The sequence below is a fragment of the Chelmon rostratus genome, chromosome 8 (genome assembly GCF_017976325.1).
Source record: "Chelmon rostratus isolate fCheRos1 chromosome 8, fCheRos1.pri, whole genome shotgun sequence".
Taxonomy (NCBI): Eukaryota; Metazoa; Chordata; class Actinopteri; order Chaetodontiformes; family Chaetodontidae; genus Chelmon; species Chelmon rostratus.
Genome location: NC_055665.1, coordinates 6,613,943 through 6,631,941, shown reverse-complemented (window position 1 = coordinate 6,631,941; position 17,999 = coordinate 6,613,943). Strand labels below are relative to the sequence as shown.

The 17,999-nt window shown below is 41.6% G+C and overlaps 1 protein-coding gene across 4 annotated transcripts in view; it reads right to left on the bottom strand.

Moving 5' to 3' along the window:
• Positions 1–272: 272 nt before the first annotated feature.
• The window catches only part of gramd1a (GRAM domain containing 1A), a 29,138-nt gene continuing 11,411 nt past the window's right edge, over positions 273–17,999 (bottom strand). For 3 of the 4 annotated variants that reach the window (XM_041942489.1, XM_041942487.1, XM_041942490.1), the window contains exons 6-20: positions 17,833–17,928; positions 17,437–17,517; positions 16,499–16,617; positions 15,427–15,736; positions 13,996–14,149; positions 12,565–12,711; positions 10,473–10,594; positions 9,451–9,593; positions 7,663–7,766; positions 6,497–6,727; positions 6,017–6,101; positions 5,433–5,444; positions 3,321–3,428; positions 2,464–2,584; positions 273–2,253 (exon numbers count right to left, since the gene is read on the bottom strand). In XM_041942489.1, the coding sequence (XP_041798423.1) occupies positions 2,152–2,253; positions 2,464–2,584; positions 3,321–3,428; positions 5,433–5,444; positions 6,017–6,101; positions 6,497–6,727; positions 7,663–7,766; positions 9,451–9,593; positions 10,473–10,594; positions 12,565–12,711; positions 13,996–14,149; positions 15,427–15,736; positions 16,499–16,617; positions 17,437–17,517; positions 17,833–17,928 (1,935 nt within the window). In that variant the 3' untranslated portion in view covers positions 273–2,151. The remainder of the gene's footprint in view (positions 2,254–2,463; positions 2,585–3,320; positions 3,429–5,432; positions 5,445–6,016; positions 6,102–6,496; positions 6,728–7,662; positions 7,767–9,450; positions 9,594–10,472; positions 10,595–12,564; positions 12,712–13,995; positions 14,150–15,426; positions 15,737–16,498; positions 16,618–17,436; positions 17,518–17,832; positions 17,929–17,999) is intronic. The other variant, XM_041942488.1, reaches the window with a different exon arrangement.

Here is a 17,999-nt window from a genome sequence, read left to right as displayed (position 1 = left end):
TTCAGACCTTTTTGGACAAAATAAACCAAGAAGCAAAAATAAAAGCTCCAACACGATCCAGTGAAAATTTGAAGTTAATCTTTTCAAGGGAAAAAACACACAGACGCAAAGATGAGCGACGAGTTGTTGCGTGTTTTAGAACTTTTCATTTCTCTCCATGGCGTGGTGTACAATCACATTACAGTACATCCTCATCCCTGCTCCTGAACCGTCTCTTTCTCTCCCTCAATCTACCCCAGGTTGCCCCCCCACCCCCAACCCCACCCTCCCTAAATAAATATTACACCCTTTGTTATCCGCGGACAGCCATGCACAGCATGGCCCACATGCTTCTGTAGCCGCCATTTTCAGTGAAACAGAGAGAGAAAGAGCGGGGGAAGGGTAGGAGCACATAGAGGAAAGAGAGGAAGAGTGGGGTTGAGTGACGAGCAGAAGAAAACAAAGCGGGAGTACAGACGAGTGACATGTTTTCACATCAGCAGAGGCCAGAATCGAGCGGACGGGAGGACTGGCTGAAAATAAGCAACAAATAAAGACGACAAAATAATAAAGATAGAAAATGAAAAAGGAATCGAATAAAAAGAGAAAAACAAGTCAAAATAGTCTTACAGACACACACACAAAAAAACAATACTGCAAAACAGATTCCCTTTTTCTTCACCTGGGCCTATAAAATTCTGGTTGGTCCTTTTGTTTCGAAGCGCCCAGCCCAGTTGGACAACGAAGTAGCTGTTCTGATATTTAGGTTTCCACCTGATCAAGTCTACGGTAAATCCTGAACTGTTACAGTCCGGCTCTGCGATACAAAGAGTGAGCAACCACGTGTGAAAACGAAAATCTCCAGAGACAAACTTAAGAAACGCTAATATGAAAATGTAACATCTGAAAATGTAACTCTGAGGACTCCTCGTGAACACGCACGCACACATCTGTCAGGTCGAAATCTTCTTTGCTTCGTTTTTTCACTGCCTCTACACACATTCACACACAAGTCATCATCATCATATTATTATTATTATATACTACTTTGTTTGAAACATTCAAAAAGTACTAGAATCACTATTGTCATTATTGCTGTGACAGTAATCCTTCTCGCGCAGCTCTTCTTGGTCCGCACCGCAACAGCAAATCAGAGCACAAGATACCAACAAATGATTTCTTAAGAGCAGGACAGGACTTCAGATCAAAAGTCATTGGTAATAATAAATACTCTAACAGCCAAAGAAAACGACGCAGCTTGATGTCCTAACAAACGACCCAACACACTGATTTCGAAAAAGGATAAAACCCAGACCGGACTGGGAGGAGTGTGAGGGTGTTTGGGATTTATCTTCAGATGTATAACCTACATCTAAAATTGAGGGAGAAAACTAAAGTGTCTGGTGGTGAAATGTTCCTTGTCCCCTTTCGCAGAGGACCGACGGCCTTCGAGGGGGCTCAGCTCGGACGTGAAAAGAACAAATCCCTGACGGAAAGAGCGAGAGAGGTGTCCTGCTCCTGTCAGCACTCTCCCCTCTCCTTCCGGGCGTTCGTTCCTCACGTCCGCACAGCAGGTGGTGCCCCCTCTTCTCGTATCAGCAGGCGTTCACTAGAGGCAAAAGGTATCTAATTGTTCCCCGGTCTGGGAGGGCGAGCTCCCAGAAATCACCGATCCCTTCCCACTGCACCTATGAAATGCTGCATGTCAGAAGAGTACTGAAGTCTGTGATAGTCATAAAATGGGAGGAAGATGAAGGAGGTCTGAAGCAGTTATTCTGAAACACAGTTGGCCTTTTTGAAATGTTTCTTGAGGAGTGGATGGTCTGAGTCGGCCCACCAGTGGCCTGCTTCCATACAGTACGTACAGATGACTTGCAGCTGTAGGTAAATTATTGCTGTGGTCCTGATAGCTTCCAGTCTGCATGAGTTCACTGAAGGTGTTTCTGGTTCAGGCTGAAGGCAAACATAGCCACTTCAAGTCAGTCAGGTGAGGAGAGTTGTGGGTAATGGAGTCCCCCCCCTGCATGTCCCACTCCTGGTCGTCGGTGGAAACGAGGGAAAGAGCAAACAGTGTCCTGATCCAAGTCAACCAGCGCCCTCTTTTCTACCAGGGTGTGTTCAGAGATGGGAGACAGTCAGGGGGGGGTTTGTGGTGACCAGAAGAGGCAGGGCTCAGTCCTCAGTCAGGGACTCTGTGAGGGTATCATCAGGTGGATCCTGCTGCACCTCTGGGACCACGATGCCCCGGTGGAGCTTTTCTAAAGACTGCTTCATCTGGGAGGAAACATGGACGGGGTGATGGAGGAGGGGGTGAGAGAGAGGTCGGGTCAGATATACTGGATTACACAATGCTGTGACGATCTGGCACATTATGAGCATGAGCAGTTTGTGTGGCGCATGACATTTCCTGCTGACTGGTCCCAGCAGAACCAAGTCAGGAGCATTTTACTACAGAGAGTATGATAAACGCGCACACACACACACCTGATCGAGAAGCGTGACAGACGACTGCAGGATCTGCTGCCACTTGCTGAGCTGAGCCTGGTGAAACTGCCTCTGAAGCTGTAAGACCTGAGCCCACTCGCCAGCTGTCTGAGGCAAAGGACTGAGGAGAGGGATGCAAGAGGAGACGTTAGAGGGGTGGAGGTGGGACAAGGAGCAGAAGAGGTATGGAGACACAGTGAGACTAGTGCAGAGTCATCGAAAGGTAGTCAGTCGTGTAGTCATAGTTCTTAAACCTGCAATAACCAATTTTTGGCCACTAGAGAGCAGCAGAAACAAGCTGTAAACTCTACACTGACACGTTGTTGTTCATACGTTCAAAGATCATAAGATAAAAAAGGACAAGACTTTATTTACCCCACGGTGGGAAAAATTCAATTGTCACGCATGTCAGTGTGTCAATTGTCAATTGATGAACTTGTTATCAGAACAGTTACCAATTTGCACAACCAGCACATATGGAGCCAGATTAGCATTATTTTGGATTTGTGCTTTCTCGGCCTGGTGAGCACATGTTCCATCATCCCTCTCCTTTTAGCTCTGTTCTGGTCTCCACCAACTCCTGAAGGACATATAAGCCTCTTTAGCTGCTAAATACTCAACTATGTTCACCAGCTCCTGAGAGCAAAGCTAAAAACAACACTAATGGGAACAGTGAGAGTGAATCAAAACAATGAACATTTTATCTACTTCCCTTACAAAAGGTGAGAGAAGACTTGTTGCAATGCAATAACTAAAAGTCTAGGGGCATGTCAGACTTCAAATCCCACAACAACAACCTGAGACTCTCAATTAACACCCTAACAAACAGTCTGTGGAAAACAGTGCCAAGTGTTTACCTGTCAGCAACAGAATAGGAGTGCCATGTCTCCAGTGTATGGGCCGCCCTTTCCAGAGCGTACAGCTTGTAGAACAGCAGCATGTTGAGAGCCACCAGCACCACCAGACTGACAGGGACAGAGAGAGAAGACAGTCTCATTTACCGACTCGTATGAAAATGCTTAAAAACTGTGAAAATGCTTCCAAGGAATCACTAAGACAAAATCTGAAAGATATGCCATTACGGATGGCACAGAGAAGATACGAATACTTCAGTGTTTGTCCGTCACTTCTTCACAACACAATGTGAGTTTACTGCAGGAAAAATCCACCCTGGAACAAATGTTAGTGCTGTAAACAACTGCTATTGTTTTACTGTGCGTGTTGCATTCCTGGAAAGGACTTTTTCACGGATCTTTTGGTTCCCGTTGATTTCCAGTTTAATGCCTCAATAAGGACCACTCTCTGGACTCACCAACAGTCAACAATCACATATACTAAGACACCAATTTCTCCACTGGTAGTAGCTGTGAACCAGAATGTAATGCACCCACAAAACCAAGGACTTGAAAATCCATTGGTCTCTCTGTCGCCATGATTTCTGTGAGAGACAGAATCAAGGAATTTGATAATAAAACGATGAATATCGTGGAAACTGGCGAAATGTGGATGCAACTTATGAAAGCGTTTTTTCTCAGCAACTAATCCAGATGAACAGGAAAAAAACGACGCTGTGAACGAGTCCCACTTACCCGGTGTGTTTGTGTGTTGGTGTGTCCTGCAGAAGGTCCGTTTGATAAAAAATAGCGCAATGTTGTGTTACATCAAATTCGTTAATACAAAAACTTTGACATTCTCTGATTAGAAATGTTGTAAAACATAGACTTTAGAAAAACTGAAACGGAAAAACAGGGAAAATTAAAATTAAAAAAAAAATTAAATGTAGCAATTTAAATTTCATAGGACCCAATGTGTTAAACCCACAGCTAAAATCCTGTTCTTTGAAGGCTGTAGAAAGTAATTCTGGGAAATGCAGGAAACGCTTAACTGAACTGGTGGTACATGAATCAGCAACACTCCTGATATACACTGATCATGCACAACAGTCTAAGCGTGCTTTGACACATAACATCTTTGGTTCAGCTCGTACAAACTCGTAAAAACATTTGCCCGGTTACTGCAGTTTGTTCTGGTTGGTGTGAAAGCTGTCAATCAAACTCTGGTTCAGACAAAAAAACTGAATCAAGACCGCCTGAAAATGAGAGTCTGCTTCCAAGTGGACTCTGGTACGGTTCGTTTGGGGTCTGAAAGCAAAGACACCAACCAGGAGTTTAGAACAGTAGAAATGTGACTTTACTATGAATCTGAAAATCCATCCTCTGGTCATGAACTGCCACCCGAGCGATACACAGTATATTTATACAAATCATTTGGTAACCGTGGTCACACAGATGTGCATCAGCCACAAGTGTGATCCATCAGAAAGAGGACAGAGCTTAAAAAAGAGGTGTGTTGAGCTCGTTTCCAACTGTGTTAATATTGGTACAAATGAACTGTAGTGACCAAACAGCAACCATCTCTCTCCGTAATATCACAGCTTTTCATCCTGTCTGTAACTTCTCATCGTTTTTCATACAATAACGTTAAGTTTCAGCCTCGGGTAATAATGCTCATTATCAGTTGTTTCTTTGTGAGCTCTCTGAAAACACTGGAGAAGATAAAGGAAAATAAAGGTGCAGTAAAGTGCTGCATGACTTGCTGTCAAGTCAGCAAAATTTGATTTGTTTCCCACTCAACATGAGGTAAATTGCACTAAAAAGGAAATAGGAAAAGGTGCAGTTGTGTTCTTGTTTCAGACCAAATTACAGGTGTGACAGTGACTTAATTGAACTTTTAGACTGAATATGAAGTAAGAATAACCTGCAGAGATCTGTGGATGTTTGTGGAAAAGAAACATGGACGTAAAAATAACGCCAGCAGTCAAATTTGTGTCAAGAATTAGAGACAAAAATTTGCTTCATGTTTAATTTGAGGGCACCTCAAGAGTATCAAAGGGTGGATTTTTCCTGTATAATCTACATAGCTTTTATTTATGCAGCCAGAGGTATAAAATCAAAGCCTCTCATACGAACCTGATACAGATCCTATTCACAAGAAGTATTGCAGTGAGGAGGGGAAGAGAAGAGAAATAGCAAGAAAGGCAGTGTGAGGCTGTTAGTATGCAGAAGACTGATATCCAACATGTCTGAATGAGGATGCATTCAGACGTGGATACAACCAAGACAGCAAAAAGCCAATATAATCAAAAATATACAATCAAACCAAGGATTTGATCAGGTCTCCTAAAATTCCTCTATATCACACAATATAGGAGAGGACGTACTGTACCACTAAGGAGGAGGACCACATGCAAACACATGCTTCTATATGTAGACTGCACTGATCTCGACTCTATATTTGAACACTCAGAGAATGCCTTTGTTAGATAACATAATCTCTACTTAGAGATGCTCATCTCCGCTCTGAGTAACTCATTGTGTGTGAGATGACTAGCGAATAAGACATAAGACTCATATGATCAGTGTGCAGTAAAATATGAAACATGCTGGAAACCATCTGGAGTTTAAATAGCCAGGAGGGAAGTTCAGAACAGGGATTTAGAGAGTCTGCTGTTACTCAAGGACCACTAACACACAGTACGAATACTTGAACTTACATGAAGCTGACGATGAGGAGGATGGTGGATATACTGTTGTGTCCTCCACCACGTGAACGCTCCCCAAGCTTCATATACTGGGAACCTAAAACAAACAAAAAAAAGTGATTATGGTTCTTATTGAGTTTCTAACAGAAATTGCTAAATTATAATGTTTCTAGTCCCTAAAAATACTATCCTATCACTTCAAGTAATTTTCAGGTCCTAAATGAATAAGACCAGTTTCTTCTTCCCAAGTCCCAGATTTTGTCTGAAAACTATTCCTCTCTGCATTTCTACACATCAAACAATGTTCAACGATCAATGACTGATGTTTCTATTTCTGTAATATAACTCCCAACAAAACCACTAGAGGGTAGTATTGCACAGAAGATGGATTCAGACTTTTCCTTGAGCTCATGACCTTCAACGTTGGTGGCAAAGACTGAAGTTCCAGCTCAGATCCAAAGCATTTCAGCATCTGCATCCTGTCTGACTTACTGGCTTCTCTCCTGTCCCTCTCCTCTCCGACTCCTCTGTCCCCTCGGTCTCCGGTGCCCATGCCGCCTCCCTCCCTCTCTCTCTCCTTCTCGCCCTGCCGTCGAGAGCAGGTGCGTTTGCGCCGCCGCAGGGCCGGTGGGGTCTTGGCGGCGTCGGCGCCCACTGCTTCGCCTGTGGTCACCACGGAAACCTCAGACTGTAGTAGTGTCTCCAGCTTGCACACCTCGCTCTCTGCATGGAGGGGGAAAGTAAACAGAAAATAAAAGAATAAATGACCGGAGAATTTAAAATCCGCACAACAGTAAAAAGAAAGTAAAGTGGAGGGACAAATACAACTGGATCATTGAACAGCCAATCAGAGTGCATGCTGAGGAACGAAGTAACAATTAAACTCTGAACACAGCACTTTAGTATCAAATTTGTCAAGTACAAAATGCTGGGACTGAATGTTTGGTCACATTATTTGACCATATTTAAGTAATTTTTAGATCATTTTAAATATGTGTGGGTATTATGTGGCAAAGTTCTTGTATGACTACTACTACCTACTTCACTTCAAAGTTGATTTTCAGTGTACATGTACTGTTTCGGGTTTCCACATTGCGCTTGAGTAAATTGCATATTGGACCACGTTTGGCTTCGAGGACAGCTGTGTTTCAAAATCCTGCTTGTGGGTTTATGTCCTCACTCAGATTTAAGATGAGCACAGAAAATACTTTGCTCCATCAGCGGATGAATGTGAACACAACCTCTTAGTGTCAAAGAGTTCTGGCACCAGAATTTAACAAATTCAAAACAACCATTCCTCGATCTAAAAAACTCAATATGTCAAAATCAAACAGGTCAACTTTATCTGGTTATTTCTTGTCAAATCTAAATGTACATAAGTCATGAACCACATGAACAGACTCTCAGCATTCATTTCTGCTGAAAAGAGAAAGTAGGAGTGACTCTCACATTATTAGCAAGGAAACATGATGCTGGCAAACACATTCAGGCTAGAACACACACAAACTGGACAAAAGGTGCTCTTGTGTATTGTGATCTGCAACATGAAACTGTGCATTTGGCTTTCATATCAATGATGCCTGTCAGTCGGTCAGTTTGGTTTCCGCAGCACGCGTGTATACAAATACAGGCTGGAAGATGCAGATCATGTGACTCACCCATGTGTCTGTAGTACTCCTCAATGCCACTCCAGGTGTTCTTTTCAATCAACGCTTTGACCAGGCTCCACGGCTGCTTCCTGTAGCAGATGTCTGAGGAAACTCTGGGCAAAAGAAAAGCAAACAAAACCTTTTCATAACACAATCTAATGTATGGCTTATATTTCTTCTTTTCATTTTTGTGGAGGACAACTTAGCCTGCTCTGTTTCGCTTTGACATTAATCAGTGCTGGTCTCAGTTATTGATATCATACATTTCCCATGACTTTTAACCAGTGCCTGACAACTATAGCAGGAACTTGTGCAGGTGGCTCATATAAGTTCCTGTAATTCCTACAAATTTCCTTCCAAACTGACCAGTGTTTCCATGCTCCAAAGAAAGCAATCAGAAAACACACAACACACCACCAGTACACCAACGTTTAGAAAGTGATGGATCTGTGTTGACACTTTTTAGCAGTTCTGCTAGAATATTCTAGTACTTTGACAAGTACTTCGAGTTTTTAAATCCCAAGATAGGCCTTCAGGTCTGCCTATAATTAGTAACCATCAACTACTCAAAGACGCTTTTGGGAAAGAAACACCACTCTGAAAAGTGGAGAGAGAAGAGAGAAACAACAGGGGTTCTCTAAACGGTACACGTGGATTAGTCCACTCCTTAGAGGGTGAACAAATTTTTTTTTTGGGAAAAAGAAAGCAGTTGTTGACAAATGGCAGTCTTTTCTGAACACACTTAATAGCACTCTTTAATACTAGTATGTAATGTGGCTAGCTAGCTAACATTAGCTTGCTGATTAACTAACCGTTAATTAACCGTTTATATATATATATATATATATATATATGGATTGTGACGTAAGTTTTGAAAGTTTTATTATGCCACTTATGTGTTGCAACAGACTGTATTATGAAATACAGTAATTCTTTCTCAGTTTAGGGGATGGAATAAGATGACGTCCTTTGTTTGATGACCTTCCAAAGAGTTGACAGAAATAATATTCTATAATGTTCTAAAGCCTCATAGCGATTACAGGATGTCGAGAAAAGGAGGCTGAAATATGTTACAATTTCACATTGTGCAGCCTGTTAAATGTCTTATAAGCACTTAATTACTGATTTACTTGCAGGAGTTATTTGTACAGCAGTGAGAATGGATGTATTAAAGGGGAAAGGAGCCCACTGAAGCTGCATGTAGGGCCTAGATTTTTGTGCTACACCACTGAAGCCAAATGAAGACAACTAGTGATACAGTTACTGAGACGCAGACAGCGTGACAGTTAAAGCCCTTACTTAAATGAAGCATGTCTTGCGGCAACATTGCATAATAGTCCGTTCAGGCTACTGTCAGTGGAGAAACTTCTGTGTCTGCCTTTTGTTTTTCTTCCTCTGTCACTGCTGAATGTCGGTGCAAAATTATAAGAAAGATGCTCTTGGTCTTTGATCCTGAGATGCTGACATCAAGATGTCAAGTACTGTACGTGTACTAAAAATATGCCGATGTGTCATGAAGTCAAATACAATATGTTTGGCCAGCGATTTCTGCGGACGTGATGAAAAAAGACAAACAAAAAGGGCCTGAAAATAGAAGCAGTGACTCGGGAAAGCAGCATGGGACATTAGAAGAAACAAGGGACAGAAAGCTCTGATGGGATAATTTCATATAGCAGCGAGAGTTTCTGGTCCCCAGGCGGAGGGATGCAACCAGTTTGCATCATCTATTTTGCTGCAAGCTGACATCAAATGTAAAGAGGTGATGAAACATGGCAGCGATCTCTCCACCGAACCTACCTGAGCCGGCTCTTGTGCTTGTTGATGGAGGTGAGGCAGTATCTGTGGACTGTGTAGAAATAGTCCTGGTAGGGGATGCCTGAAGTGATGACCTCCGAGTCCACCACGAAGCACTCGCCCCGGGCACTGCTCTTATGCAATGTCTGGAAAATATGGAAGCTGATGGTTAACGGTGTGTAAACATATTGATTTCCTCTGATACATAACAATACCTGTCGGTTTGCGTTTAGTTATGGCATCTTCTGGCTGATAATGACCTGCTGTGCCGGTATGCTTCATCAGAACTAATCGTTGGACGGTCAAAAAGCTTTGGAACCCCTTCCCCCCCCTCACCTTTCTGGCCTTGTGATTGGCCAGCTGGATGTGAGAAAGTTAGCAGGGTTTGAACTTTATTCTCGAGCTGTCTTTTCTCAATTTACACAAAACTTTTTCCAGTCTCTGTCTGATTCTGAGGGCTCCTGTCAGGGAAAAGTAACCAACATTGCAACAAATACCACTTGCTGTGGCACAATAAACACAACACTGGCATGTCACAACAGTCCGTTTCTGCTCTGTACAAATAGAGTAGCAGAAAGCTGCTTGCTGTGATACAAGAACTTCAACATAAGTGTTAGAAAGAATGGGATTATTTATGAAAACAAATATCAGTCAAAATGCTTTGAAAGAAAATGGTACATAAGCTTAATAAATACTTGAAATCTACTTCTATTGACCTTGTGACATAATTTCCAAATTGTAGATATGTTATTTCTGAATTAAATTCTTCATTTGTTTCATGATGTGTAAGAAAATTTGTTTTAGTTACAACATATTATCAGTTGTAGCATTGACACCTCCACTCGACCCAAAGATGGAACCATTACAAAGCAAATATTAAAAGATCCCTAAGACACAACTACATACGACTACTGAGACATTTCCACTTCAGTTAAAGCTAAATAAGTAACCACTTATTGGCAAAGCCTTTTTGCAGAAGGGCTAAATAATGAAACTAAAAAGGCCGGTGTGTGTCAAGGACTGACCTGCGTCTCCACCACAGGGGCGGTCTTGGGGCCGAGCGGGTTGTTGAGGGCGATGGTGTAGCTAAGCACGCGGCTGGTATTCCCGCTGCTGCTGTCCTGCTGCCACTCACCCACCGACAGGTCTGAGAAAGGGAGAGAAAAGAGACGGAGAACATGAGCGAGTCAAGCGAGGACAAGAGACAAAAAGTTCCAAGAGATTTCATGAAAATGAGCGAGAGAAAGGACAGGAGAGGTTGAGAATTTGTAAATGAAAAGGAGAGAGACCACAAAACTCAGACGGGTGGAAGGGACAGAGAGAGAAGAGAGAGAGAAAAAGAGAGGCTCAATCCATGCTCCCTCCTAAATAAGAAAGAAAGAAATGCCCCAATTAGAGCTACACAATGTTCCCAAGCGGGCTGGGCCTCCAACTGGGGTAGCCACCGGCCAAATCAACTCCACGGCTTCACCTCCGTCCTCATTTAAACTACTGCAGAAAAATGTCCAAAATACACACTGCTTTTACATCTGAAGTGTCAGCCCATTAAATAAAAGACAGCTGTACAGTGACAAAGCAGGGCAAGAAAAAACAGAGTGGCAAAGAGCAGAAGAAAGAATGATGGAAGATGGTTAACACAGCGTACACAGCTAGTGTGGCACCCTCATTAGTGGCACAATACAGTGGGCTACAGCATGTTTTGAGGGGTGGGGAGTATGTCGCCACATTTATATTCATCAGCTGGAGGGTAGCTGCAACAGCTGCTTCATAAGACCAACAAAACTACTTTTAAGATTAAAAACATGACCAAAAACATGTTTCCACAGTGTAAAAAATGCTTGCAGTCGTGCTTTTCTCATTCCCATAGATGACTAACATGGTGGCAACAGCACAGATACTTGCAGTGCACCTACAACTGAGCGTAACGGCAGCAAAACGTCACGGTATCAACAGCAAACATCAGGTTCTTGTGACAACCACAAAGAATGAAGGAGTAAGTGATTTTTCTGCCCACAGCAGCCTCAATAAGTCCAGTAAGCAGCAGAGCAACAACAAACACTGGGCCATAACTGTCATTGTCTCAGCAGGAAAAACTCGCTCCCTTGCGCTTAATGTTGTGCAACAAGTTGATGCAAGTTCAGCGGCGGTTGCTGAAAACCTGGGTAATGTCACATCATTATAAAAGTCTAACACAATCTCACAGCATGAGAAAGAACTCACAGAGATCTCTCAAACATGGGTTCAATGGGCCAGATAAACAGAAAGAGATAAGTATCACAGAACACCACAGGAAGTCATTCCTGCCTGTGACCAGCAAACTTCTGAAGAGTCAGTAGACGGGCCTCCTGGACGCATTCCATCCCTGTCAGTAACTACAGTACTGCACTACCTCATAATAATGATACTTTGATTAACATGTGCAATAAATCAACTGGGCTGTGCAATAATTAAATGGTGCAATACTACGGTGTATATGGAGATTACCTATACTGCATATTTATACTGCATTATTCCACTACCATTATTATTATTGTTTTTGTTAGTAGTAGTAGTAGTGTATTTATTGTTATTATTATATTAGTATTATCATAATATTATTGCTGTTTCTATAGACCACTACATATATTACTATACACAATTATTACCATATATTATTACTGTTATTAGTGTTCTTATTAGCAGTAGTGATATTCTAGTATTCTATTTTCTTGTTACTAAATGTTGCACAGCGACACAGATATATTTCTATACAGACGGTTGCTATTTATCGTAACTAAGTACACAAAGTTTACATATTTACCTGTGCATATTTCATATTGTTTATTATTCATTTATATTGTAATATAGTGCACATGTTTTTACATTTTTCTTTACATATTTTCCATTATATTTCTTATTTACTATTTCTATTTTGCTACTTGTTCTACAATGGGAGTAACTGCAACTGAGCAATTTCCCCTCGGGGATCAATTAAGTATTCTGATTCTGAATATGTTAAAAATGTATGGAAGATGTGTAGCCATAGAGGACATCTGTATTTTAACATATCAACTGCGTACAAGCAGTGAGAAAGTTTTGACCCTCATATATGTGTGTGTAGATGTGTGTTTTACCAACCAGTAAAGTGTCGCTGGGAGAAGAGGTGCTGGATGAAGTGTGTGTCAGCAGAGAAAAGCAGGTCGTGCAGCTTGTCTACACTCATTCGAACTGCAGCGTTGATGTGCAGCCGCCCGCTCAGGTCGGCGCAGAACGACTCCACTTCACCTGAAGATCAGAGAGAAAACAGGAAAGATTTTATTTCTGTTTCTGGTCATTTCAGCACACTCGCTGTTTGTTGTTGTGGTTAAACATTTATCGGTTTAGTTCTGAGTTAAAAATCCTGCACAGGTTCCTGTTATAAAAATGCAAATGTAATGCTAAACTATTACCAGCTTATTCAAATGTTTAGATACTTGAGCAGGTTTGTTTTAGGTAAATTTGCCATGATAGCAATTTTATTTCCAAATGAATTGAGGGGAAACACAGATTGCTGCTGTATGTCTTTGCTTGCCTCCCAGCAATCATACCATGATGTCAGTTTGGAGGAATTTTAGGTTCATCATCATCTGACTGTGCCACATGCACAAACCTCCAAAGGAATTATCCGATTTAGTTCAGGACAGATTCACCCACAGAGCACCAAACACTCCATGTTAATGTCTGAAAAACCTTCCCTGCATTTTGAAGGTGGAAGCAATGACGAAAGAAAGAAGAGGAAGGGAAAATAATAGAACTCAACCTAATAAACTTTACCACCTACGTAAAGACAGAGTTAGCTCAGTAAGATTAAAGCTCACAACTTCAAATGAGCACAGTAAATTAAGAAGACAGCACAAATATAGAAATTAGAGTTTAAAAATAGCATAAAATAAAATAAATAAATAACAGCATAAAATACATCCCAGGAGAGCTTATCAAAAGAGTTTTAAGATGCAACTAATACTGAATCCGACAATGAATCTGCAACCCTCCGTACTTTAGGGAGATTTTTAAATCAAAGCCTCTGTGGTCTGACAGAATCTTGGCTGCAAGATCAGAAAAACTGAGTGTTGTTATCGCTGATTTTTTGTTTACTCGATTAACAAAGTACAACATTAAAATTAACTGTTGTAGCTGCTTGTATCCTATGAAACATTTTACACTGTGTGTATTACAATTATGGGTGCATTTATCCATCTTAGCTACATCTGTATAAGTGGAAGCTCTATATAGTGCATATAGTATATATAGTCTATACTCTCTTTTCTTATTTCCAAACTAGAAATGACTAAAATCAAATGACGTGCTTTTCTGTACTGCGTAGGAACTCTGTTTTATGTTTGTATATTTTTATCTTGTTTTATTCTATTCAATCACTTTTTCCTCTGCTTTTAAACCCTTGAGTTGCTGTAATAAGTGAAATTCCTCAGTGTGGGATCTTATCTTAAATAAAAGTAATCTTCATATAATTTGCACTGTCTCATCTCTGCCGGGTTCATGTGGTGGTTTGTTCACCCAAACAACACTCACTCTCTTCTTGTGTGTCAGAGGAGTTGCTGGGGTCTGTAGGCAATTCCTCATCATTGGTGATATCCAATGAGGAGAGGTTTCCCAGACTGGTGGTTGGCAGGGGCAGCATGTGATTGGCTGACTCGGACAGGCTTTCCCCACCCTCTTCCAGATTCTGATGCAGCGAGAGGGGAAAAAAACACACCAGAGGACAGTTAGCAAGGTTTGTAGGGAAATCACCCCATTGTCATATGACTTTGAGAGGAAAGAGGCCTCAGCTGACCTGACCTCGTGTTGACGTGGCCTGAGCAGGCATACCCACTGTAGCCATAGAATTAATCTAAAACTGACACACAATCAACACAGCACTCCATTTATTCACTTTAACTTGGCTTGGGCTTGATCCATTCATAAAAGGCTCAAGCTTGCCGGGGAAACAACCAGAGCAGCTGTTTTTGAGCAGAACTGATTGGACATAGAATTAATTAGAACTACACAGTACTAAGGTTTTTTCAAAAGGCAACTGGACTTTAGGAAAAACCTTAGAAGTACCATGACCTGGATGAAAGAGAATCTCCACAGCCAGAACAACTACGGTGTTTTATATGCTGTATTTTTGTCCTTTTGTATTGTATTTCACTTATTTTTATTACGTTTTAACTGATTCTATTTAAATATTGATGTAGTGTATTATTTTACCTTATCTAAGCATTGCAACTGTGTTTGAACAATGCTACAAAAAATCCCTAGATTATTTATTTTTGTAATCGAGCACTGTTTGTACAGAATTTATTTGAGTGCAGCTAATAAGAAGAACTACCACAGGTGTAGACAGGGCCAGATATGTATGAAGACTTTACTAGGTCACATATCATGCAGCATAGTGGTGATGACTGTGACTCAAAAACTAGTGAATAGTTGATGAAGGAGAAAAGACAGCAGAAAGATTAAAGCAGTACATCAATTTGAGTTGTGTAAAACATAAACGAAACACAATGTGATCGTTTGCTCATCCTTTTTGACATATTACTTTGACATATTTGACTCGATTAAAAACAGTACAAAGACAATAATGTTTCACCTCATCAATTTTTTTAAATGTCTGGTCATTCTGAATTTGATGCAGCCACACATTTGTTTGGAACATCCCACAGGTGAACAGGTTGATTGGTAACAGGTGATAGTATCGTGATTGGCCATGAAAAAGGCATCCAGGAAAGGCTCAGTCGTTCACAAGCAAGATTGGAGCGAGGTTCACCACTTTTTTCAATATGCATAATGATGACAGCTTTGCAGGTGGTGCAGGTCTTTCATTATTCTGGTTCAACTGTCTTGCACATGAAGTAATAAAAAATAAGCCCTCTAATGCCATTAGACTATGCATAATGCTACAGTGAAGAATAGCTATTGCACTAGTATGGCTAAGTACATGTGGATGTCAAGTACACTCACAAAGGAGGCAGCAGCAGAGGCCGGAGCAGAGGCAGAGGCGTTGGTGGGAGTGGTCGATGGCAGCGAGCTGTGGGAGCTAGGCGGGCTGGGTTCAAGGGGGTCAGAGCTGAGTCTGCGTCCAGATGAGGAAGGCACCTCTATGGGCAGACAGGAGGCGGAGGAAGGGGGAGAGGAGCCCCCGAGGTTGACAGCTGATGGAGGGCTGGCTGGACTGCAGGGCACCAGGGGAGGGGGAGAGCTGCCGGTGGAGGGGACCGACACTGAGCTCAGGTCTAGCAGATCTGTGACCGAGACTGACTCGTCTCCTGGCCTGGGGGACAGAGGGAGTGGAAGTGAGAGTGAGTGAGACAGAGACATTAACAAAGTCACACTGTGAGAGAAAGACGCAGAGAAGGAGCCACGTGTCTGTTACAGATCTTAGAAACAGGGAAAGCAAATCTTTAGGCATTTCACGCAACTGTTATGCTAGCTGACATTAAAAACATTTCTTCACAAAACTTAAATGTCTCGGATAGGATAGGGTCAGCAAAAAAAACAAAACAAAAAACAAACACACAAACAACCCCTCATGCTACATATGCGCCAGTTAGTCTGGAGGTATTTGCACATTCATGCAACCCGAGGACCTGATGAGTGTTCTTTTTTTCCTACTGCTTTTCCTTTTTAGCAAGTTACCGCAATAAAATCACAATTTTTGACCTCTCTGTCTCTCTCGCCTTTGTAATAGTACTAAGGTAGTTATTCAAGTTACTGATACTTTAATTTCAATGATAGCAAAGAAAATTTATAGAGCCAGCAAAGGAAGAGACAACATTTAGTAAAGAATTATAAATAAACAAATAAAATAAGCATATTCCTGCCCTAGTTGACGAACGCTTTAACATTTGCATGCAACGCAAATTTAAAAAAAATACACAGACAGAAAAGGTTTACAATTACACACAGATTTCACACTCTTTCAGACTGTTGAGAGTGTTAACATGCCAGCACGCATACTGTATATCAACACTATGACTCTCAAAATAAATGCATAGCACCACATATTAGCATGTTTTTACACATGAACACTCACAGTAGGCCGTTCATGTGTTCGGCGGTGGGGGAGACGTAGTCGTCGTCTTCACTAGTGAGGCCCAGTTCAGTGCCATAGCACTGGTGTACGATGTGCCAGAGCTCTTTGGGGGACAGAGACTGCAAAATGAACACAAAACTTTTATTCAGTTCAAATTAAATACCTGATTTGCTGACATCTACATTCATGTACTGCCGTAATGTACTGCACAACAGCTCTCCATATCCTGCATTCACTTGTGGCCTAGTAATGTATGTAGACATAACAAGCACAGACTGTCACGTCGCTAGTGTGGCTCACCCTAACTACATGACACAGAGAGGTGTTTTCACTGGGATGGCTCTGTTCATTGTGCAATATAGTGTAAAGCTGTGATTGATTCTCAGTGCCCCTTGAATGCTAATGAATTCTGCAAAAAAACAACATATAATGAGGTGGCGCTTAATACAGCGTGTTAAGGTATTAACAGGCATTTAAATAACCAACTTTTTTTTTTTTTTTTGTTGCTGTTGTTGTCAGACTTTGAAACTGTATTCCACAACAGACTATTCTGATGACCAAAGCAGCATTTGATGATTGCTAACAACTTTGTTTTTTTTTGTTTGGCAGGCTTCTGCAAGTGAGACAGGAAGTATATTCCAGACACTGGTATAGTTGGTAGAAGAACATCTTGTTAAGTTTCCAGTGCACATGTTTCATCTCGCCGTCTGTTGCTATGTGCTGCAATACTAAGCTGCTGTTTCTGCACCACCGCTGTCCAAATAAATGTCTAAATTCAAACTCAGCAAATAACAGTGATTGAAATTGTTCTCCCAAGCCTGTGTTTGTGGCCATCTCCTGCTTCTTGAAGCTGTGTTCTATTCTAAGATGTTAACTACTAGCCGTGCCACACCAGGGAGCAACATAAACCGGCAGGAGGGTGGATGAGGAGGCTGTACCTTGTCCAACAGTGCGTTCTGCCACAGACGGAAAATCATCATGAAGCTGCGATCCCTTGCTCCGAAAGATGTGAAGAAGTGCTGAGAGGGTGAATATCGGTGGGACAGGAAGGAAGAAAGAAGGGAGACAGAAGAAAAATGTGACAGTGGACTTGACGGATGGTTTCCTTCTGTTGGGATGTTGGCTTTGTTATGCTCAGTGGCGATAAAGTTGAGTCAGCTCATTTCACAAAGCTTCACTGGCACATAAAAGAATCATTTGAGGTAAAGCAGTATCAATAGTTAACACTTTTCATGCTTTTGTGCCACCAGTTAATTAAGTTATTGGCTAAAATTAAAAGCCTTCTTTTAAAATGTCACAACTAGGGCTCAACATTCTTTGTGCTCAAGTCTGACCTTCTCATTGTCAGTGCTGATCTGGATGGCGTTTGGGATGAGCTTGGCAGTCTTCTCCTTGGTCATAGAGGTCACGTCTTTCAGCAGGATAGTGATCTGAATAGAGAAGGAGAAAGATTTACTGTATGTATGCTTCATCGTTTTTTTTCCCAGTGTGCGATATTCTC